Source organism: Manacus candei, unplaced genomic scaffold (genome assembly GCF_025592945.1).
Source record: "Manacus candei isolate 608988 ecotype Guabito, Panama unplaced genomic scaffold, ASM2559294v1 h1tg000026l, whole genome shotgun sequence".
In the NCBI taxonomy this organism is placed as follows: Eukaryota; Metazoa; Chordata; class Aves; order Passeriformes; family Pipridae; genus Manacus; species Manacus candei.
Window position 1 is genome coordinate 2307233 of NW_026138074.1, and position 23194 is coordinate 2330426.

At 46.6% G+C, this 23194-nt stretch overlaps 2 protein-coding genes across 7 annotated transcripts; one reads left to right on the top strand and one right to left on the bottom strand.

The window, feature by feature from the left end:
• Positions 1–4489: 4489 nt before the first annotated feature.
• Positions 4490–14226, bottom strand: SLC25A38 (solute carrier family 25 member 38). 5 transcript variants are annotated; one of them, XM_051789230.1, is made up of 7 exons: positions 14077–14226; positions 11912–12033; positions 11150–11234; positions 10451–10630; positions 9823–9991; positions 9061–9227; positions 4490–8198 (listed from the first exon to the last, which is right to left on the bottom strand). In XM_051789230.1, exons 1-7 carry the CDS (start codon positions 14149–14151, stop codon positions 8076–8078), a joined length of 921 nt encoding a protein of 306 aa, XP_051645190.1. In that variant the 5' UTR covers positions 14152–14226; the 3' UTR covers positions 4490–8075. The 5 variants fall into 5 exon arrangements, with proteins under 5 accessions (XP_051645190.1, XP_051645189.1, XP_051645192.1 ...); XM_051789229.1 differs by lacking the exon at positions 14077–14226 and adding an exon at positions 13755–13847; XM_051789232.1 differs by lacking the exon at positions 14077–14226 and adding an exon at positions 13065–13188.
• Positions 14227–19147: 4921 nt separating this feature from the next.
• Positions 19148–22377, top strand: LOC127471843 (C-C chemokine receptor type 8-like). 2 transcript variants are annotated; one of them, XM_051789224.1, is made up of 3 exons: positions 19272–19348; positions 19443–19505; positions 20537–22377. In XM_051789224.1, the coding sequence occupies exons 2-3, from the start codon at positions 19452–19454 to the stop codon at positions 21614–21616; spliced, it is 1134 nt and encodes a 377-aa protein (XP_051645184.1). In that variant the 5' UTR covers positions 19272–19348; positions 19443–19451; the 3' UTR covers positions 21617–22377. The 2 variants fall into 2 exon arrangements, with proteins under 2 accessions (XP_051645183.1, XP_051645184.1); XM_051789223.1 differs by having other exon boundaries at positions 19148–19505.
• Positions 22378–23194: the final 817 nt, after the last annotated feature.

Genomic DNA, 23194 nt, shown 5'->3' on the forward strand with positions numbered 1-23194 from the left:
CGCGCGGGAGGCGGGGCTCCGCGGCGGCGGGGGCGTGTCCGGCCCGGCAGGGCGGGATCGGTGCCCGCGGGAGCGATGGCGGATCGGACGGCTCAGGCCGGCCCTTCCAGGGCCCTGCCCGGGCGTGGTCTGAAAGCTGTGGGGCTACGGACCCAGAGAAGGGCAGCGAAGCTAGTGAAGGGTCTGGAGCACAAGTCCTATGAGGAGCATCTGAGGGAGCTGGGGGTGTTTAGCCTGCAGAAGAGGAGGCTCAGGGGTGACATTATCGCTCTCTACAACTACCTGAAAGGAGGCTGTAGCCAGGTGGGGGTCGGCCTCTTCTCCCAGGCAAATACAGGGTAAGAGGATGCAGCCTCAAGCTGCACCAAGGGAGGTTTAGGTTGGACATTATGATGAATGTCACAGAAAGGGTGATTAGACACTGGAATGGGCTGCCCAGGGAGGTGGTGGAGTCATTGCCTCTGGAGGTGTTTAAGAAAGGACTGGATGTGGCACTTCATGCCATGGTCTAGTTGACATGGTGTTCGGTCAAAGGTTAGACTTGATGGGAGGTCTTTTCCCACCGGATTGATTCTGTGTTTCCATGATTCTGGACAGGAGTAACTGCTTCAGAGCTTGTGCTCCAAACAAACCCAAGGCTGTTTTTGAGTCTTTGAAGTGAAGAGAGAGCAAAGATTTATTTTAAACACTCTACAGTTCTGTTTTCCTGCTGAAAGTGAAATATATGCTCTTGTTTTCTGGGGCTGATGGTTATTTTATGAATTACATCTAGCTTCTAAACTGCCTGCTGTGGGAGGAAGCTTCTAAGGGGCCATAGTATCTTCCCTGCACCCACAGTTTCCCTCCGTGCTGGGGCACTGCTCCGAGAGCTTGTTCTGCCAAAACTGTCCATAAAAAGAGGTTAAATTGGCCCTGAACTTACACATCCTGTTCTGCAGTGGACATTCGTGTGGTACTTGCCCTCATGGGGTTTTTCTTGGTTTTTGGTTTGTTGGGGTTTTGTTTGTTTGTTTGCTTTTAAGAAGCAACAGAAAGGGATGAGACTTAAGGATCTTCATCATCTTTCTCCTCTTCTTTGTCCTATTCTGGAAGCAGGCACAGGCCTGATAGTGGAAAAAAGAAAAGTAGCGATATTTACTTTGTTATGCTTGCTATTGTCCAGATCCAGATACATTTCTGGACAAGTTTCTGGACCATGCAAACACTATTGCCAGTGCCTTCTGCTAGTAGTAATTCATCTTCACATTGTTTAATAACAGTTTTCTCTCCTCTGTTTTAACCTAGTTTAACCTCAGCAGTGTGACTGGACATGGATTCTCTTGAGAGCCTGTTTGCGATGTCTGCACACTGAGTTGCTCTGGAGAAGATTGTTTAAGTAGCAGGTTACAATGCCATCTCATGTCTGCTCTTCACCTCCTAGAAAATGGGACCTTGTCGTGTTTTGGTGAGGGGCCAGTGCCAGCCACTTTCCGACATTTCCACAAAACTTCACCTTGCAAGTCAGGAGCTGGCATGCTTGATAGATGATGTCAATTACCAAGATTACCAGATCAGGTTTAGGATATTTTTTAAAAGAGTAATTCAGACATTTGTCACATGGTGGTGACAAAGTAGGTAAAATGAAACTCAGCAACTCACTAGTGAGCTCTTGTCAGGTGCATGAACTATTATTGACAGGTTATAGACATCTGTGGCACTTTGACAAGTGCACTGGGGACAGTGACAGCTGACCTGATGGGCTATGTACAACATGTGTCTCTCCTAACAGGAGCACAGTGTGAATATTAGCCTGGGGGGGAAGAGGGGAGGTGGTGGTGATGTTACCGTGGTGTGTGCGATGAATTTAGTCTGGAGAGTTCTTCTGCACAATCGAAATCCAGCTGTATTAAAAGTGTATTTCAAGATAATGATTGGAAGTTAAGTAATAAATATTGCAGTAAATACAATGTTATCAAAAGAGTGCCACTGGTAAGCATTCCAGACTCCTCTGGCATCTCTAATACCTAATTTATTTCTTCCTGTTACACTTTGGAGACTGTCTGGTAGACCATGAGCCCCACAGCCCATGAGAAGGCTTGGAAGGGTCATGATAAAAGCTTGACAGTAAAGTATTTCTAATTATTTCCTTAAGTAACCTGAAAACTTGCTCTGTTTTTCCACTGTGTGCTGAGACTTTTTAAAATAAATCTCTGTTACAAATGGACATGCCCCTCAGGTAGAAGCGTATCTATCTTACCATGTGTTTTAGACCTGGTATTTCTGGTCTAAAGGTCACACAGAAATCTATTATGGAATTACATACAGAGCTTGGCAAACACTGCTTTTTATAAGCTGAGTTGGATTCAAGATATTCCTTATCTGAGGAAACGGTTTAATCACCTCATCTGATCACTAAGATATTGAAGCTGATATTAAACATGAGCACCTTGAATATGAAGGACAGATATGCTTCTACTTCTTTTGTGCAATCTGTGGACATGGCCATAGCTGCGGCTGTTCCTGTTTGGCTGGTTTGGACTCTACAGTCAGTACCAGCAAGGCAGTGACACCCTGGAGCATGCCGTGCATAGGGTCTCCAGGATGGAGCCTGGAATGCTCAAGGGAAGGCTCAGGGCAGTTTGTGGGAACAGGGACTTGTAGCATGCAAAGGGCCCCATAGAAAGGAGCTTTTAGCCACTGGTCCTCCTGCAGTGCCAAGGAGACTCGGGGCCTACAGGTACGGAGAGAAGCATCATGGAGTTACTACCAGCCTTTGGGCGATGCCTTGAGAACCTTGAGCAGGTTCCTGGGGTAGTCACAAAGCCCCAGAAACAGCATCTCTGACAGCCAGCCCAGGCTTGCAGGAGAGAGCAGCAGCCCTTGCCAGAAGCCTATGAGTAGGGGGCTGTAACAGGATCCCCCAGTGGTGGGACAGAGGGCTCCTCATAGGGCTGTAATGGGGGCATTCTGTGCTACCAGAACAGGTCCTGCAGTGAATGGGTTGAATTGTGTGTCTTGGGAAGAGTCTCAGGCAGAAAGCGCTTTCAGCAGTATCTTCCCTACCAAACATGCCCTCACCCAAGAGATGGTGTGGCACTCCAGGAGCTGGACTCTCCAGAAGACAAAGGAGAACTGTGAAGATCAACCCACTTCTGGTGAAACTGCACATTACCATGCTTCCCTGCCAACTCCATCTTGGCTTGTTTCAAAGGTTTGTTATTACTTCTTACATGTTTTGGGAAAACATACTTTGGCAAATCTATTCCCTTCTTATTTCTAGTTCTACAAAGAAATACTATTTTGAAACAAGAAGCAAAGCCAGAAGGGATAAGCATATTCAAGAGCTCTGCATGGAGTTTGTAGAAGTACAAATATATACCTGTGTATGTGTGTGTGTGTGTGAGATGAGGAATACCTTCTGTTTAGTTCTGGTGTCAGTGATTATGCAGGGCACATAATACATTAAAAATTTAAAAAGCTAGCAAAGCGTTCGCCTATTTTTATGTGAAAGGGAGATCCGTAACTCAGTGTTTGGCTACAATGACAGTGCCTTTAAACTTTGAGTCTTTCCCACCCTCTACCGCCCCAAGAGGGTTAGGGAGCTTGTCTGCTATCTCTTCTCACAGCTGGGGCAGCTGTCAGCAGCATGAACAGGTGGTTCTCCAAGACAGCAGGAGAGCTCTGGGGAGCCCTGTGTTTAAGAGCAGGCACTGTCCCAGCCCATACTTGAATTGTTATCAGGTACCTGCACAAGTAGTTCAGATCCAGTTGACACAAGGGGACACAGAACTGTCTCACAAGTCTGTTACACACAGATAACTCTCCACAAAAGTTGTTCCATGCGAGAATGTATCATCTAAGTAACATCTGAAAAGAGAAGAGGTTTGGGATCTTCCCATGCAGAAGATGTACATCTCAGTATCAATAACATCAGTGTTTTTGCTGAGCACAACATGCCTGCTACTGAATCCCAGGACCATAACGTGACAGCAAGAGGACATCCCAGCAATCCATCATCACCATGCATTATGCCTTGCAGGAGACAATGTGTGGTCCCCCGCTGAGATCAGACTGTCTGAGTAGCAAAGACCTGGTTGGTTGGAGATTGAAAAGAGTCTCTCCCCACAAAGATTAAAACCCCACTGTCCTAAAGGCAGGTATTTCACCAGGAAATTCAACTTCTATCTGTCTTTACACACAGCAGGCAGGCAAAGGAAGCTGTGCAAAAGACAAGATTCCCCATTGCTATGTGTTTTTTCCCTTTAAGTAAAGCTGATTTAGGTTGTACTAGCACAGCCTGTGCATATTATACACCACAGAAGAAGAGAATATCCACTGCCTTGTATGGGCCCTGCAGACATGCAACAGTTCTGTTCTCTTGGGAAACTCCTTTTGCCTTCTTCAGCCTCTCTTCCATCCTATCCCTTGTGCATTTGATTGGTTTGTGGCTTGGTTTTCATTTTGTTTTTTGTTTTGTTTTTTTTTTTTTTTAAGAAACACTGAAGAGGAGTTTCATTCATTTTGGCAAGTAGTTTTTAATAAAACATATAATACACCTTCTCACATAAATATTTTATATAGACACGTAGGCACTCACAATACTTAAAGCCATGCAATGTTCCAAGGTTCCAGTTCTGTTTAAAACAGTGCAAGGGAAAAAAAAATCATCACACAGGAAGAATGGAAACATGAAGTTTCTAAAGCATATACAGACTATTCCTCTTGTGTCCTTACAACTCAAATACAGCCTGTCTCAACTCGCTAGCCAGTTGTGTTCTTATGCCACAGCTGCAGGGGCAAGCAGAGACAATGCACATTCACTAACAGTGTATTGCCAGCATCAGAGGTCATCCAAGAGGGATCCAGCTGGGATCCTGCCATACATAGAAGGGATCACACCACTGTGTCTGGAACCCAAGCTAAGATGGCTTTGATTATCCAATAGGATTGTTAGCGTTGAATTGCTGGCACCATGCAGGTAGGTGATTAAGCACCTGTGCCCAGATCTTTTATTTAATTTACATTGCATATAGGGTGTAAAGTGACCATTTGTTGTTAATTAGAAGCACTAAACTCTAAGGGCAATATATCTAAACTTGAAGTCTGCACTCTTTTTTTTGCCTTGACTTGCTGTAGCTATCAAAAAGTAACTTCAATAAATCACTTTAGAAACAGAAAGGGAAGAAGGGAAAAGGGTGAAGGATAGTAAGGACCAAAGTAGAGAAATAGTCTTGTGCTTGCCTATGTGATAAAGCTTTCAAAAAAAGAGTGAAGCAGAACTTCAAGCTTTCCCTTGCCCCATGAGACTTGACAAAAATATAATACAGAAAAACAAACAACAAACTTTCAACGCAGAATTCATTCTCCCCAGCTCACAGGTAGGTAAGTTTTTGGATTTGCAGCATCAACAGTAAATGAAACACAGTGCAGTTTAGATTCACTGTTTATTATACTCAAAGGAGCTCAGGCTAATTTACAAGTCTAAAGCACATAGTTTTTCACTCTACTCCAACATCAAATCATCACCTCATTCTCTACAAAGGGGAATGGAAGAACTTTCCCAAAGAAAAAGCAAACACTGAATCAAGATTTAAGACAAACAGTAGACTTTAAAACATGGTGCGTGGGAGTAAATTCTCTAGTTCTTTGTTATTTGACCAGGCAGGAGTACAGGGCATAAAAGCCACCAAAACATTCCTGAATTTCAGGTTTCTGATGAGGATGTTACCTAGTTCCAGATTTATCACCTGGCATTCCTTGGCTCACTTGCCTCATGTTTCTGTCTGCACAAGCTGCACACTGCTTTGCCATCGCTAAATCAGGAACTAAAATACGTGTGAAGCACCTTGAAGGCGACCCCACACCCCCCCCCCACCCCGACTACCACTGCCCAGGAGATCAACAGATCCAACTCACACACCAGATTTAGAAAGCCCCAAATAAATTCAGGATTCCAGCACAATATTAGTTTGATCCTATGTACAGGAGAATAAAAGACAAATGAGGTAACTTGTATAATTGCCACCTTATTCTGCCAGGTCAGCAACCCTTGCCTTGGTTCTCCAGCTCTTTGTGCCCGTAGTGCCCAGGATAACAAACAAGCAGGATGAGCAGTTAGCATGGTTTCATGTGCTCTCACAAGTTCAGGTCACTAAGGGTAGGAAGGACAGCAAAAGAAAGCATATGGTAAATAATGTGCCAGATGCCTGACAGTGAGAAGCAGCAGAGGGAATCTGACTGCTTGTCAATCACAATGTGGAATGATTTGATGCAGTGCTCTATTATCAACACATAGACATGTGCACACGGGACCCTCCACCACCATTACTGGAGACTCCTGCACTGTGTAGCGTCAGTGTCCCCTCACAGGCGGGCTGAGACTGAAAACAGGCAACACCTTGCAAGCCTCCAGCCTGTCCCCTTACACTTTACTCAACTTTCACACCAGTTATCAAACCTTTTTGGAGTTGAAATCTGGTAAAGAACACCTTTAAGAATCCACATCCCCTCTACTCTTGTGCTGAGGAGGTTGCCAGGGCAGGCAGTGATTGTCCAAATTACACTCTGAAATTTATGAACAACAGGTAGGTAGCGCTGATTGTTCATACAGCTACAGTGTCACGCCGTCGTCTTTAGAAACAGATGCTCTGGTTTTTAAGTTAACTGTAATATCCCTAAATGTTTAAGAAAATAAAAGCCAAAGCTAAGTTTTCTACAAGGCACACTACAGAACAGGATGCACACTTCCATGTCAGCTTCATGGCTATGCTAACAGAGCTGCAAGAGATCCAACCCACCAGAGAGGCACAAGTGAAGAGTGGAGCAGGCTGTACCCAGGTTTGGACAGCAAACACTGTGAGGTCTGTGTAACACAGTAGGAAAGAGTAAGAAGGCACAGTGGATGGAAAACGTGTATTTCTCTCTAAGCCTAAACTCAGGGATACTCAAATATGGACTACCTGAAAAGAGAAAATGATCAGCTGGGAAGATGTGAGGGTCTCTGTGGAGCCCAAGGAGAAGTAAAGTTCCCTACCAAACACTCACAGGGCTCAAACTTTGGAGAAATCTTATAGAAAGAGCAGCCTTTTCTTTCCAAACCCAAACATAGTCCACATGCAATCAGCAGCTGCTTTTAAGGGAAACCTGAAGTGCCACTATCTGTATCTGTTTCCATCATACCTTTATGCATTATGAGCCGTGACCCTCAAAGCTACATCGAAGGAGCAGTTTGCACTGAGGATGTTGATCAGGGATTAACAAATGAGTAGTGGGAAGCAAGTAAATCTCTATGACAACTGGATAAAAAGAAATGCACAACAAAACCCACTTCAGCATTCCTGCTAATGTTAAACCAGCAGGAATTTTTTTTCAGAGAACAAGTAGAACTTTGGTAGCAATCAATTCTAAAGTGCCTTATGCTTCTTAATTCCAGTGCAAACACTGCTGTAGAGGCAGAAGCACACTTCAAGAGTGTGAAGATGCTCAATCACATAATAACACAAAACGCAGCAAGGAGGTTCCAGTTACTCTCTCTGCTATCACGCACAGTACGGAAGTGATGTCAGAGACCATGTTTCTAGCTTTCCTTCAGCATTTCATTTCTCTTCCAGCCACTCCTGCAATATAAGCATTAAGAGACACATCCAGTCCCCCACTGGGGCCTGCAATGTTCCTCTGTGAGAACAAAGCATCTGAGGAAGGAGGTTCTATATCAGACAGTGGCTCACTGCGGCCTTACTGGCCACACTAGCAAGGAACAGGCTGGCAGGTTTTCTCCTCAAACACTTTTGCTCTAGGAATGTCTCACTGCGTAAAGGTGGTGAGCACAGAGCTATTTTTAAAAATAGCTGAAACTCTGCCATTTCCCTTGGCAGTCTGCAAGTGCAGTCCTTCTGGAATACATTGATCAAACAATGCAAAGGTCCAGTCTTTCCGTTCCTCTACTTGCCAAAAGGCCTAATCCCCTGTCTCAGAAGGGCTTTCTTCCTCCTGGCTGAGCAAGGCTTATTCCTCTGTGGAACTGGGAACTTCCTAGTGCCAGTTGATCACAGCAAGCAGGAGAAGGAGTGAAGCTGGTCATTTCTCGTGCAACTCGGTCAAGACTTCAAGCCCATTTTTTCCATCATCTGTTCATACACCGTCCATGCCATTGCTGCCATCAGAGTGCGCCTGAGGGCACGGGGCACACCACCTCGGAAAAAGCCAACCAACCCAAAGTCCTGCAACAGGAGATACACAAAAAGCAAGTCATCACAGTCTGCCTCTAGCATTTCAATTTCTCATCATTTATTATATGGAAGAGCACAGGATGTATTTCAGCTCAGACCCAGATCAGTTTCTGCAAGATCCAGCCTTAAATAGCATTTAATGTTTAGAAAGAACCTGTAGCACTGCACAATTGCAATGCTACCCAAGAAAGCAGGAAGAGCAGTGAGTGGAGAACGCAATGACAAGATGGAGACAATAGTTGGGGAAGTCCAACAAAGAGAAGGCATGGTAATGGTTTCAAGACACTTCAGGAAAATTACTTGTCTTGGTTTTAGAGCTTCATATTTACAAAAATCACTTTTTGTGATTCGGTAAAAACAGATTTGCAAGTACTGAAGTAAAAAACCCTTTTGATATGAGAAAAGAGTTACATAAAAATACATACAAAAATAAACAGATTCCTGTTTAGGAATAGAGTTCAATATGGAAATAAAGCAAACCTGTCAAGATCTGCCCTTCTGAGAGCAGGAAGGGAAAGGTGGGCTTTGAGTACATCTCCATCCTATTCCTAGGATACAGATCTGGGCATTTATTTCTCTTCTAGTGTCCAAAAGACAAAGAATTATTTTGTATCTGGTTTGTATCTGAAACCATCATTTCAGACTACATACTATAGTCTTGGTTTCCCACAGCATGACCCCCTTCAGCATCCGAAAATGCTGACACTGATTAGCCCGACTGCAAGAGCATATCAAGCACTGACACTTGTTCACCTCCTTTTAAAGGCAAAAACTTCCCCAGAATAGCTGTGCTTCAAGCAAGGGGATCAGAAATGAGGTTGTGATTGCATGTATTACAAGGGATTCACCTCACCTTGTAGATGAAGGCAATGGCCTGGCTTGTCCTGTGGTACTTTTGGGGGGTCAGCTGCATGTGTGTTTTGATGACATCAGCAGGCTGCGTTGCCAGTGAGGCCAAGATTCCCGCAAAGATCCCACAGCCAAAATTCAGCAAGGGCATGAGCACTGGATCCAGCTGGTCTGCAACAGAGCAAGGGAATGCACTCAGATAGAAAACAGGCCAGGAACATTCATGCTGTGTGACAAAGAGAAAGCTACTGAATGATTAAATCAACATTGTAAAATCCTTGCAGGTAAAGAAACCTTTCAAAGGGAAATATGGCTACTAGTCAAAAGTTAGCACTACTAAAAAGCCTCACTTGCTGGGGAATTGAATTTGACAGAAACTCAGAAAAGACAAGACTGTACAAACGTTGCCCCAGTCAGTTCTAACATCAGAGAAGCCCCAGTTCAGTGGAAACAGAGCAGTATGCAAGACAAGCAGAAGTAGCAAGCAATGCTGAAGATGTGCTCTCTTTCAACTGTTCCCTAACCCACCTTATTGCATCAGTCTTCATTAAGACATCAATCAATTTAGGGCCATTTCTGCACTGACCTCAGCTATAGGTCTACAGTTCTCCACAGGAAAATGTGGATGTCTCACCTAAGGCCCTGCAAGAGACTAATTTAACTCCTGAGGCGGAGGGCAATAAGCAGAGCATGCAGGCTGTCAGCTGCAGGGCAAGATCAGAGAAGAAAAATATTTTCCATCCCAGCCTCCAACAATCATCCTTACCCTGAAGTGTGAGTTTTTTGGTCTGTGTGTAGAACATCAGGTATATGCCAGAGAAGGGGGCATCCCGCAGCAGTGTCGCTGTGAGCCCACTGAACATGCCACGAGCCCCTTCCGTCTGATAGATATTCTTCAGAGCTCCATATACACTCCCATAGCCAAATCTTCCACTCTGCAAGGGTACACAAAGGTCAGTAATCCATGTGCCAGGCACAGGTAAGGAGCCCTATACACACCCTGAGGCCATCCAAAGGAAATGGCAGTATGCACTCAGTGTGATGCCCAAGATGACAGCACAGAGGACAGCCCAAGACAAAAACTGGGTTTCACCTGCCTCAGCCTTTAAAACAATCTTTCAGGAAGGTGAAACATGAAAGATGCTACACATACATCCTATACAAGTGAAACTTGAAAATCTCAGGGTCAATTTTGTGTCATCTTACACTTCTTGCCTAAGTATCAGTGCGTGGCATCTCCTGCACAGTGTGTGAACCAGGATGAAAACAGGTCTACATCCCTGTACTGCCACTGTACCCCAGTGGCAGTAACCTTCTCCAGACGGAAGAACTTATTTTTCATCTCAAGGAAGGTGTGTGACACCACTAACAGGGAACTAATTGGAAAGGCATACCTCATATCGGGTCTTCACTACAGTCACTGGCAACATGCAAATCCCAGAAACTGCACGTGCAGTGGCACCCAGAAAGACAGACTCCAGGGCTGTGGGTGAACGGTCCACTAGGAACTTCTGCTTCATCATGTACAAAGTGCTGAAGTAAATCCCAACCCCAGGAATACATCTTGCAAAGGACTTCAGAAGAAACAGAAGCAGATGAAGAAAGAAAAAGCTAACGTAAGACAAAATGTACTACAGAACATTTCTGAGACTGTTAAACTTGACAGAAGGCTTTGTAGAAAACAAAAAAATCACTAAAGCTAACATGCCAAGGAAAGAAGATAAGGTAAAAATTATTTATGGCACTGACAGACAAATGATTCAAATGATGCCAGGATTTAATGCATTCCTCAATGGCAGTTTTCTAGGAACAAGATATTCCAAACCAAAAGGAAGTTCGTGCAGTTGCCATCCCATATTTGCAAAAGTATTCAAGTGTTCAGCTGGTCAGAACTGCAAAACCACAGGGAGTGCCATAACCAAATCAGTGGAATTCACAACAGTAACTCCTTAAAATTGGATATACTCTAAATCATGTGGTTTCATTCATAATTGTACAAGAGTTGGCTATTTAAATCCAGGCAGACGTAGTAATAAACAGTAAATTTATTTATCTATTTATTTTCAGAAGTCAGGGTTAAAACAGCCACTTACTGGAGAGACACCTTTCCAGAGCCCCAGAATACTCTCAGTACGAACAACCCTAAAGAGCAGCCTTACCATCCCAGCACGACCAGACCTGAAAGAAAGACAGGAACTGCAGAGATGACCTGCTCCTGCTACCTGGCAGATGTACTCCGTGCCCCCCCCCTTTCATGCCTATCTCTGTGCATTACTCTGAGGTGCTCTTTCTCAACTTAGCCTGCTTTTCTTGGTCTCTCTTTCCAGGGCTTCTCAGTCACCTCCTGTTCCTCATCACTTGTAACACACACTAGAGCCCACTCTCATTAGCATTTTTAGCTGATCATTCCCTTTGTTAGCAGCAGCAGATATAGGCATACACGAAGCAAATGGGAGCATCTGCCTGCATGGAAAAGTTATCCTAGGATAACCGCACCAGATATTTCAGGCAGAGGACACCCCATGAAACTGCACAGCAGCCACTCCAGCAAACCAGTCTCTCAGATGAGAACAAACAAATGCTGAGGTTACACATTATTACAGCATATGTAATATTAATTATTAAATATATTAAAGTAGCGCTCACAACCGCAGACACTTTCCCTCTTCTGGAGTAAAATATCAATCCTTCTCCATGATATAAAAACATACCTCCTCTTTCAACAAGACTCCGAGCTCCTGAATTACAAACCTGAACTCCAAACCCCAGCCAGCAAATAAAAGCAGAGGCCTATGGAGGAGCACCCCCACGCCCCCCATGCATACACCCACGCATACACATCCCCACCCTCTCACCCATTCACGGCAGGCTGCAGAGTTTGCAGGCGGGTTTTCAGCAAGTCAAGGGGTTGGAAGAGGAGTGTAGAACAAGTGCCACTGATGGAGCCACACACAAAGGCCTTTAGGACTGGATGCATCTGGAAGAGGAAGAATAGAAATTTAAATTAAGACTGGCACAAAAAGAAATATTGCAGCTGGTATGTCGCATGTAATAGGAAAGGAAGACAAGCTGACCCCAGATGCTAAGGACTGTTTATAGGGCACAGAAAATTTTGCCAGACCTTTTCTGAGGCTGATTATGTTTTATTTGTGGTTTTTGGGCCCTCTGCTCTTTCTGGGAGATTGTTCCAGAATCTCCTTGCAGTTCGTGGTTGGAAAGAGTTTTCTGAACATCGAATGTATTAGCAGCCATTTGGTTACCATTTGCCATGTCAAAAGAAATGGGTGCCCCCCCTCCCACCACCTACCCGTACCTTTGCCCCAGTCCCATCCACCTCTGCTGGCAGCACCTCCTACCCTTCCTCCCCACTCTGCACACCAAGGTCCCGCACTGCCACGGGCACCAGTGGGCCTCTTCCTTAAGACTGCCCTCGACCCAAACCTGGCCCAAACGTACCCACAGCACAACACGGCCTGCTCGGCTGAGCCGTGCCTCCCGCCTTTCCTTACCCACATCGGCTGCCGCCTGCCGGCGCTTCTCGGGTAACGATAAGGCAGGAGATACAAATCACACGGCCGGGTGAAGATTTTTTTGGGGTTTTGTTTGGGTTTATATAAACATATAGCTGGTTTTTTTAATGGACAACGAGTTTCTGCGCCCCTTGGCACAGCAGATGAGGAAACACGGACAGACCAGAAACTGCACGGCGGTGTCCAGAAGGGCACATTCAAAGACAGCAATGGACCCCCCGAGGCCCGACCACCCCCCACCGCCCGGACCCACCGCTACGGGGCTGGGCCCGCGCGTCCCTCCCCTCCTGTGCCTCCCGCTGCCCCGGGGCCGCGGAACGAGAGCCGGGCGGCCGCGGACCGCGATGGAGGAGGGCGGGGAGGAGGGGAGAGGCAGTGAGGCCCCCGCCGCCTCCCACCCGGGCGCTGCCTCGGGGCCCTCCTGGGCAGAGCGGGCGAGGAGGGCCCGGGGCAGCGGCCCGGTCCGGCCCAGCCGTACCTCAGCGTCCCGGCCCGGCATCCCCGCGCCGCCCGCAGCCAGTGAGCGCGGCGGGCAGCGGTGACGCCCATCAGCGCCGCCGACCCCGGGCCGGCCCCGCTCCCGCCCGGCGCATGCGGGGCCTGTAACCCTTCGCTCGCCGCGCCGTCTCTCCGCCGGGACACCCGGGCACGGTCCCGGGAGCGAGCGGCGGCCGCCCGGCCCTAACCGGCTCCCCCCAGCCGCCTCTGCCTCGGAGTCGCGCTTTCGGCAGTTCTCTCCGCCGTTCAGTATAGAATCATAGAACCGCAGAATCATACAATGTTAAGGGGTTGGAATGGACCTTAAAAGTGTAAACAAACTTAAAAGATCATCCAGGCCCAAGCCCCGCTGCCATGGGCAGGGACACCTCCCACTAGGCCAGGTTGCCTTATCCAATGTGGCTTTGAACACTGGAAGGGTTGGGGCATCCACAACCTCCCAGGCAACCTGTTCCAGTGTCTCACCACCCTCACAGTAATGAATTTTTTCATAGTATCTAGCATAAATTTCTCCTCTTTCAATTTGTCCCCATTAATCCTTGTCCTATCACTAGAGTTCCTGACAAGGAATCCCCATCTGGCTTCCCTGTAGGCCCCCTTCAGATTCTGGAAGGTTGCTGTGAGGTTTCCACACAACCTTCTCCAGGCTGAACAACCCCAGCTTTCTCACCCTGTCCTTGCAGGGGAGGTGCTCCAGTCCTCTTATCAACTTTGGGACCTTCCTCTGGACTTGCTGCAACAGTTCCATGTCTTTCTTATGTTGGGGACAGCAGAACTGTACTCAGTTCCAGCAACTGTATGCTGTATTCCAGAACTGTACACTGTATCCAGCAACTGAACCCCAAAGCGCTTTCTCAGACACGGGCAGTGGGAAGCACTGGTTCATAACCAGCATCTTCCATGTCTTCCTTCAGTTCACACCCCCCCACTTCCCCAAAAAACCAGCTTCCTGTGGAGATTGTGTCATTCAGAAGCCTGAGCTACTTCCTTACCGCTACTGGTAGTGTTTCCACTTGGTCTTCCACATCCTGGGCCTGGAGCAGAGGAGGGCTGGGTTTCCAGAGCATTGGAGAAGTAAGGCACAGAAACGAAGCTTTTCAGTATTAGACCTGCACCAGCCCTGAGACTGTGCAACTTCGCTGTGCCTGCAGAATCAGACACTGCTTATCAACGAAGCCGGAGGAGGCTGGGAGGAGCATGCAATGGCTTTGGCAAGCTGCTTTTCTGAGAATATGGCCTACCAGCTTGCCGAGCCCTGGGCAAGTAAGGAACAGCATATCCAGAACATCATGCTCCAGCTAGTTGGGCTGTTCCTAGAAAGAATTCCCTGGGCACAGCAGTAGCCACATGCACAAACCACTTTCTGTCATGTGCTCGCTTTGCCACATGGCAGCCCCTGAAGAAAGAGAGAATATACTTCTCTGAGAAAATGTAGCACACAGGCTGGTAAAAGCACTTCATTAGATGCTCTCTTCCCTTTTGCAAGCTCCTCTCTTGTTATGCAGTTCTCTCCTCAGGAGTAACTGCCTTATATTTCATTAACTGACTTTGCCTGCTAACTCATGGAAAAGAGGATCAGCTCACCCCCATCCATCCTGGTACCTCTTTCCTGTGTTAGTTTAAAGGTAAACCAGCAGGAGAAATGAACCCAACTCAAAAGAGATTATGTCAGAGTCACAATTTAGTAAAAATAATACAATAAATACAATTATATGGGCAAACAATTGGTTTTAACCCACAAAACCCAGATGTATAACTCAGCACCCTGGGGCATGAACAGAATGGTGTTCATTGGCCCCTGTGCTGAGCCCCACGTGGTCCCCCTGAGTCCAAAGTTAAAGGAGAGGAAAACTTGTTGGTGAGAGTGCTGGTTGCAGTCTGGTCAAGGGTGATGGTTGCAGTCCAGTCAGGGTTCTAGTGGTTCTACTCCTCCTCTGGATCCGACAAGTGAGTCCAGAAATCACAAGACCCCAAGATTATGTACAAGGTTTGAGTGGGAATGCCCAGTACCTCCCCCAGGGTGGAAAGTTCCACAGTGGGTGATTGTGAGTCTGGAATCCTTGATGGCCCATTAACAGATATGACCCCTTAGGTTGGGTGTGGAGGTGCTAATGACTCTCCTCCTGGGAGTTATTACACCTGAGTCATTAGTGTGAGGATAGAACATCCTCCTATCTCACAGGCTTCTTAACACACTGCTTATAGCCTGAGGGGTCAGGTGTGCTCTGGGCAGCTGCTGCAAATGGTCTGTTGTTAACAGTTCCTGGGAAATGACATAGAGGGTGTAGAATACACAGTTTGGGTTACACCCACACAGTGATGAACTGTTCCCGGCTGCTCTAATTAGGACATTTCCCTACCTCACATCCTGCTCCACTGTGGACTTCCACAGGGACAACATGTGTCACTATGGTCTTCTCCACAGGCTGCAGGGGAATCTCTGCTCCAGAACCTGGAGCACCTCCTTCCCCTCTATCTTCACTGACTGTGGAGTCTGCAAGGCTTCTTCTCTCACATATTCTCACTCTCACAGCTGCCGTTGCACAGTGTTTCTGAATCATAGAGGCATTGCCAATATCACTAATGGGCTCAGCTTTGGCCAGCAGCAGAGCCGTCTTGGAGTTGGCTGGAACTGGGTACTACCATGTAAACCCAGTGCATCATCACTGATTATATAATTGATTATGTAAGGAAGCTGGCTGGGAGATATGTGTCATTTTGGAAAAGCTGCTTTGGCTCTTTCTTTTGACATGTTTCTGGCTGTGCTGGGGTGAGACTGCCTAGGTAGATTGTTTAGAGGAGTAAGCTTAACAACTCTAATAAAGCTGCCAAACTCAAGTGATGCATTTGAAATGTTTCTTTATAGAGCTAGTGTGGTTGGATCCTATCCGTCCATGCGTTTGGGTGGAGCAACAATGAACTTTTTTGTGGTTTTCTAAGCAAAAAGGGGGTGCAACAACAGTGGCCAAATGGTATGCATCCAAAGAAAGAGCTCATCCAGCATGAAACCGTGGCAGTAACAGCACTGTCCAGGTTTTGTCTTGCTGTTGACCTGGAAGAGTTTTCTTCCTTAAAAGAAGCCTCATGATGAATAAGGAGGTGAAGCAGTGCCACTGATCACACACATCTCTGCAGGGGTGTGCCTCACTTCTTTAGGAAAGCCCAGCAGAGGGAGCCGCATCCCTTCGTGTTGCTGTCCTGGAGAGATGCAATGAGACAACTCAGCTGTGGTGGCTTTCCAGCCACCAGTGGGGGGCATGTTCATTCTTCAGTAAAGCGGTGGGGAGGTAAAAGTGAGCTGGGTCCGGACTGGTCCCTGCTCAGGGGTGGGTGCAGCTGGGGTGCCCAGGCACTGTTGGATTTAGGTATAGGATGACTCTGAATCCCTGGTCTCTTCTGCTCACTTGTCTCACACTATGGTCTCATCACGGTCCCAAATATCCCTGTTCCTGAGCCAAAGTGTTACTGACTCTGCTGAAGGAGACAAACTTCTTTGTAGAGCCAAAAACTACTTTGAGGCACTTCCAGTGAAGGAGAGATGCTTCCCTCCCATGCCCCAAAACATTTACAGTGACAGCACTGGTCAATAAGCCCATTGCCATGTTAGAGCCAACAGGGCTGGGGCCATGGAGTGAATGAAGACCTCTCAGATGGTCCAAATGGCAGTCTGACAAATGTCACCTCTGAGGTGACACTGATGCAATCCACCTGGCTGTGACCAGGGAGGTGGAACACATTCCCTGCATACGTTGTGCTGTGAGGACATCTTCCACAGGAGGATCCCACAGGGCTTTACAGGGATCTGCAGGTCACTGTGGCCACCAGCACCACCCTTCTCTCTGCACTGCTACAGCCAAGTACCTCTCAGGTGCTTAAGGTGCCAAATTTTGGGTTATGAGTTACAAAAGGTATTTTCAAGCTTTTGACCCAAGCCAAAATGATTCCTAGGTGAACCTAGATTGCCATGCTGCAACTGGGAGGGTTTGGCTCTGCAGTGCCTGTAGGATGTTTTCTGCTGAGGGTATGTTCAGAAGAAACAGGTTAAGTTTCTCTCATGCCACTATTCATTTTCCATGTACTATAATACTGTAACTGCCCCTGTGAAGCCAAGGAGTGGGCAAGTGAAAGCAGGGCATCCTGTCCAAGGCTGAGACATGATGCCAGTGGGAGCAGCACCAGCACTCAGGCACTGTCCCGCTCACAGGGTGGCTACCCAGGGACAACTGCAACTGTACCCCTCTCTGTTTCTCGTGGGCACCTGCCTCTTCGTCCTCCTCCTGCTCATCCTCTTTCTCCTTTCCTGCTGGCACCACTCTTTGAAAGGAGCAAGGCACTGATGACCTTTCTGATGGGGTTGGTGGCAAATTTTCCTTGTTCCTGGGCTTCCTTCAGACAGGGCTTCCCACTACCATGCAGGACACAGCCAAGGTCTCCCAGAGAGGGGCGTTGGGCCATGTCTTTCCTCTGTGAATGAGGTGCCAGTGGCCTGTGCCACTGCTATCACTGATGCATGTTGGCATCCTGTCTCCTCTAGCCAGTGCTTTCCCCATAGGAAGACCCTGGGGTGGAGCTTGGCAAGCTGCAAGCAGAGGTCACTTTGGCATCTCTGGCTGGGGGTGTTTTGTGCTGCTGCAACTGTGCTGACCATTGCAGGCACCAGAGGATGTCCTGTCACAGGCAGCTTGCTCCTCTCCCACTCAGGCTCAGTGAAACACCTCCCCCAAGCACAACATGTGTGGTATGAACGTCCGAAGTGTCACCCTCAGTCCCAGCTACTGCATGGGGTGGCTTGTGAGCCTCTGTTCCTACTTCATTGGGAGATGCCTGGACACTTCACAGCTCCCTAGCAGTCTCAGAGCTGCTGGGGCTGCTTGTTCCTTGTGCTCAGGCAGCCTTTCATGTCTATTTAGGAGATGAGAGGCACAGAACTGCCAAATTCCCATTTGGTGAACACATCTTTTTCCACATTGAATGATTCCTAGGTATATTCTCTGCCACCAACACTAATAAATTTGTGAGTGCTGTTTTAAACCTGCATATGGATAGTGGAGATTCAGCTTCAACACTGTCAGTAACTCCTGTGATAAAGTAATTTGTTCCTGGTTTTGATTTCTAGTTTCAGGTATTTTAAGAGTTAATACCCAGCAGAGCTTGGTTGTCATGGCTTGACTCATGTACAGAACTTTGACCAATATCACTCTGCCCACCACGGACAAAGAAAGCCAATCATCACCACCACATGTGCAATAGTTGCAGATATTCTTAGTTCACAGATATTTACCCCTCTGCCTTTGGAGCAATGGTGAATGCAGGTGGACATTCAAAGAATTTGGGAGAGACAAGAGACCATTCCAAATGGGGATCTTTAGTGGCACATCTGTGGACTGATGCCCAGTGAGGTACTGTTTGTTCAAAACAAACAAAAAAGTTATGAGATTTGCCTGAATTTCAGTAATGGCACCAAGCTATAGTGAGGACCAGCAGTATTTAAGGAGATAACACACACTTCAGATGTTACCTGTTGCTCAGCAGCGCTGCTCTTTCCCATGTATCTTGTGTTGTCGGGAAAATCAGACACAGCTATGGGATGGAAGCTGTGTTGGGTCAGGATATGGTGGCAGTAGGTACTTGGTAGAGTTAGTGGAAATTCAGTGCTGTTCAGGGCTTTATTGTCAGTGAGACCATCCTGAAGTGTGCATGTTTTGGGTGATATGGACTTGGCAGCATTCAGATTACAGTTGGACTTGATGATCTTAAACATCTTTTCCAACCTAAATGACTATGATTCTGTGATCATTTCCCTTTGGTATTTCTTTCTGTGCTTGGGTGATTGTGGTGGGAAGGTGCCTTCCAAGGAGAAATGTTAAAGCAAACATGGTGCCCTTTACCATTACTGGCTATTGGCAGCATTGGACCATTCCCCTCAGACATCTTCACCAAAAGTTCTTGGAGCAGAGGAGAGGCAGTGCTACTTTATCTCTCCTAGCCAGAGAAACTGCAGGTGGGACAGGGGCACCCAGGTGAAAGACGAGGACACTTCAAAGACGTGGGGGAAATTGCAAATCTCTTCCACTGACGTTCATATAAACGCCCAAAGTAAAAGGCATACTGATTATTCAGAGATAAACCTGAAATGTTTCCGTTTCTCTAAGTGTCAAGTACAGAGGCTGTAACACATGTCACAAAGAGGAAAAGATATTTTAGGACTGTGCACTGCAGCAGTGAGGACCTTGCCTGTGGCTTGGCATTGCAGCGTAAGCTCAGGTAAATACTGCCAGCCTATATAATAAATGAAGGTATGCCTGCTTCTTAAAAATATGTCATATAAAGACATTTTTTTTGCACTCTTTAAACACAGTGTTGGATTATGGAGAGGAACTTGACATACCAGCTGGGCAGAGGCGGCTCTGAGGACATGTCGGTGAGTCACTCTCCACCAGGTTGCTCCCCTGCAAGCTGAGGCCAGTAGCACATCTTAGAGGTCCAGTTTTGCCTATAGGAACATATAGTACTGAAAGAGATGATGAGGATTTAGAAGAAATCAGTGTCATTGTTGTTAAAAAAAAACACTGAGTGAAAGTATCTTTGGCTGATGAGACTGTGTTGTGGGAAAAGGCTGTCCTTGAGGGCAGAGGTAGTGCTAGGAGTGTCCTATGGAGGATATCCTGACTGGGATATGTGCTGCCATCCATCTTCTTTAGCTCTTTGCTGTCACAGGTACTGCCCAGGCATGTGGTGGTTACAGAGAAGGCAAAGCTGGGAAGGAGGGAGGAAGAGGCAGAAAGCCCCATCTGCTCTTTGGGAAGTCACCCCATGGGCCAGAGCTGCTACTGTTGATCTTGCCTGGGGTGGTGAGAAAGTGCGATGAGCAGCACTCACTGGTGACCTGTAAGTGCTGGCGCCTTTACAGCTGAAAACTGCTTGAATTGTGTAGGAATCCTAGGCAAAAGTAACTTGTCCCATGGAGGGCTATTTTTGGCACTCGATTAATTGGAAATGAAGCTTTTAGGAGATGAATGTTTACATGTCAATTTCTCTCTGAGCCCTGCTCCCTTTCGCCTTTCAGAAGGAAACATGGAATAGGACCCCAAAATCCATATCAGGGTCTCTCAGCCCCCTGGCCATGCTTATTTCATTGCTGGTTTGGGGATGCTCGCTGTCTCTAGCCCCAGTGCCCCACCTCGACTCAGGAATGGGGCATGCCTCCACAAGGAGTCAGGGGAGTCAGCTGCATTCTGATCTCCTCTGCCCCTCTGGTGCAAGAACCTCATCCCAGATCTTGCAGGGGAGGACCAGTGTCTCATGTTCATTCCTTGTTTGCATCCTGTACCACAGCTGCGGCACAGCTGTTTTGTCCTCATGTGGTTTAGCATGAGCTGACTCTTGCCTAGTATATTTACTAAGAGGGTAATATGGGACTTGGGTCTTATGAACTTCTTTGTCCTTGAACAGGTGGATTACACATTGCCAACATCTAACTCCCCTGCAGCCTATGAATCCGCCTTCTACTACCCAGACCTGGGCATCATCTGTAATGCTGAAAATATTCCAGCATTTTCATCTACCTTTTTTCCAGTACTGTACTCCCTACTGTTTGTGGTAGGCCTTGCGGGAAATGCTTTGGTGATTTGGGTTCTAACAGTTTTCAAGAAAATCAAGACCATGACTGACGTGTATCTGCTGAACCTCGCCATCTCTGACCTTCTCTTTGTTTTCTCCCTCCCATTCTTGGTTCGGTACTCCATTATGAGTCAATGGACTTTTGGAAATGCTATGTGTAAGATCATCAGCTCAGCCTATTTCATTGGTTTCTACAGCAGCGTCTTCTTCATAACCATCATGAGCATTGACAGGTACTTGGCCATAGTCCAGTCTGTCTATGCTCTGAAGATTCGAACAGCTGCCCATGGGGCTATCACCAGCCTGGTCCTTTGGGTAATTGCCATTTTAGCGTCAATGCCAGACTTAATTTTTTACCAGGAAGTAAATGACAATAACCAGATTAAATGCATCCCTCACTATCCTGGTGGCAACAATGGCTGGAAGACTTTCAGTAATTTTGAAGTCAACATCCTGGGGTGGTTGATCCCCGTTGGTGTCCTCATTTTCTGCTACCACAGCATCTTGAAAAATCTGCAGAAGTGCCATACCCAGAACAAGTACAAAGCAATAAAACTGGTTTTTATTGTTGTAATTGTGTTCTTCCTCTTCTGGACTCCCATCAACATTGTGCTTTTTTTGGACTCTCTAAGGAACATGTACATCATTGATGACTGCCAGACAAGCCAAAGGCTAGACCTAGCTGTGGAGCTGGCTGAGGCTCTCTCCTTTGTCCACTGCTGCCTCAACCCAGTTATCTATGCCTTTGTGGGTGAGAAGTTCAAGAAGCATCTCTGTGAAGCTTTCAGAAAATCTCCATGTTTTCTCTTGATCTGCAAAGACTACAGAGCTTTCAGTGGACGCAGCCTGGACAAGAACTCCTCTCTGCACACAAGATCCTCACAGTCGTCTTCTGTTGGTACAGTCTTGTAGAACTACAAGTCAAAAACTATCATCCTGGACAGGTGTCCTAAAGCTGGGAAATCCTCCCAGAAGGGAATCCACAGAGATGGACTACTTGTGAAACATTTTATGACAGAAAAAGTGGAAGCAGCTGCTTGATTTTGCTTTTAGTGTTGTTAATTTTTAGAGTCTTTTTTAGCATGTTCCTCCTTTTCCCCTAGCACATCCTGCCCTGCCTGCTTCATAAAAGGGTGGTGGAAATTACCAGCAGACTCCCACATTGCCTGAGCAGCATGGAGAGTTGCCTTAGAAACATATCTTCCACCTCTCAGATTCAGTACTGAAAGGAACTGTTTATGTTTCCAAACTCTGGACACTTGGCTGCTCCTTCCCTGGTCTCAGCAGAGTGAATTGGCTTTGTGAGCAGGGATGGGGCTCACTGCAGGAGTGGGAACCTGCTCTTTGGAGGGAAATGATATCCAAGTTTAACATGTCATGGCAGGGACTGGCTCCCAGTTGACATGTCTGAATGAGGCTTTCAGCCCCAAAAGAGCCTACTGAGTAATTGGATAAGCAACAAAGAAATAAATGCTGTCCACATGTTTTTGTGAAATCAATGTGAATTAATATCTAAGTTTGATCTTGACACCTCATCTGTTACCAGGGCCTGCAGCTTCTTGGCTGGAAGGGTTTGGAAGCTGTAACCCTATAAATAACGCTGTGGGTGTCAAAAAACAACACTTACAGGAATGAATGAGACCTGTAGGAACGGGCGGAGGAATAGTTACCAGGAAAAATATCTTTATATATAGAAATATTGATAGATAAATGCAATGGTTTTCTGAAACTTCTATCTCTGATCTGTTTCTCTCTACAAGATATCACCATATTTTAAGTTTTCTAATAAAGATACTGCATGCAGTGTAATTGCACAATTCTTACACCCAAAGAACCTGTTTCTTCTTTATTTCTTTCAGCTTGTGCATTTATTATGGCCTGGACAGTTCTATAAAACTGACAATCCCTTCGGCTGCCTCTTCTCTCCCTCTACTCTTTCTCTTCCTATTCCTCCTTAGCTGGGAAGAAGCAGAAAGTAGATTATCTTTTATTTTAGAAATTTAATTTCTGTAAGTGTCTGCCTCTGTAGTGTTTCCGTACCTACTGAGTACCCTTGGGCTTACTCCCTCGAATAAGCAGAACAAAACAAAAATAAAATTCTTTTAAACCACCGATCTTCTTCAGATGGCATTTACAGTTTTAATGTGTGCTCCCATTTGCAATCTGCAAGGTGAAATCTTTTGCACAAGCGGGCCAGTAATGAAAGGTGTGTGAGAAATACATCTGCCTCATGCAGGCCATGACACACGTTTCCCAAATTGTAAAGCAAAGACTGTAGCCAGAGGAAAAGGTTCAGCTGGTGCCTAGTCCCAGCAGCAGGATTGCAACCAGGTGCAGCAGAACAGTCCCTGCCTCTCAGTGCCCTACCACCCTCGGGCAGCCAGGCTATTTTTTTTGGGTATGCAAAGTCAGGTGTTCTAGAAGGTGAGTAATAAAAATTCAGGACAAAGCCAAAGGGTCCTAGGCTTAGAGGACAGCACCAGGTATCTC

Coding starts and splice junctions, on each gene's coding strand:
- LOC127471843 (XM_051789223.1), top strand. CDS start 19,452: ATGGAGAGGAACTTGACATACCAGCTGGGCAGAGGCGGCTCTGAGGAC. Junction 19,506..20,536: donor GCGGCTCTGAGGACATGTCG/GTGAGTCACTCT, acceptor GTCCTTGAACAG/GTGGATTACACATTGCCAAC.
- SLC25A38 (XM_051789229.1), bottom strand. CDS start 13,832: ATGGAACTGTTGCAGCAAGTCCAGAGGAAGGTCCCAAAGTTGATAAGA. Junction 12,034..13,754: donor ACCTCCCCTGCAAGGACAGG/GTGAGAAAGCTG, acceptor TTCCTCTTCCAG/ATGCATCCAGTCCTAAAGGC. Junction 8,199..9,060: donor CCATTGCCTTCATCTACAAG/GTGAGGTGAATC, acceptor CTCCTGTTGCAG/GACTTTGGGTTGGTTGGCTT.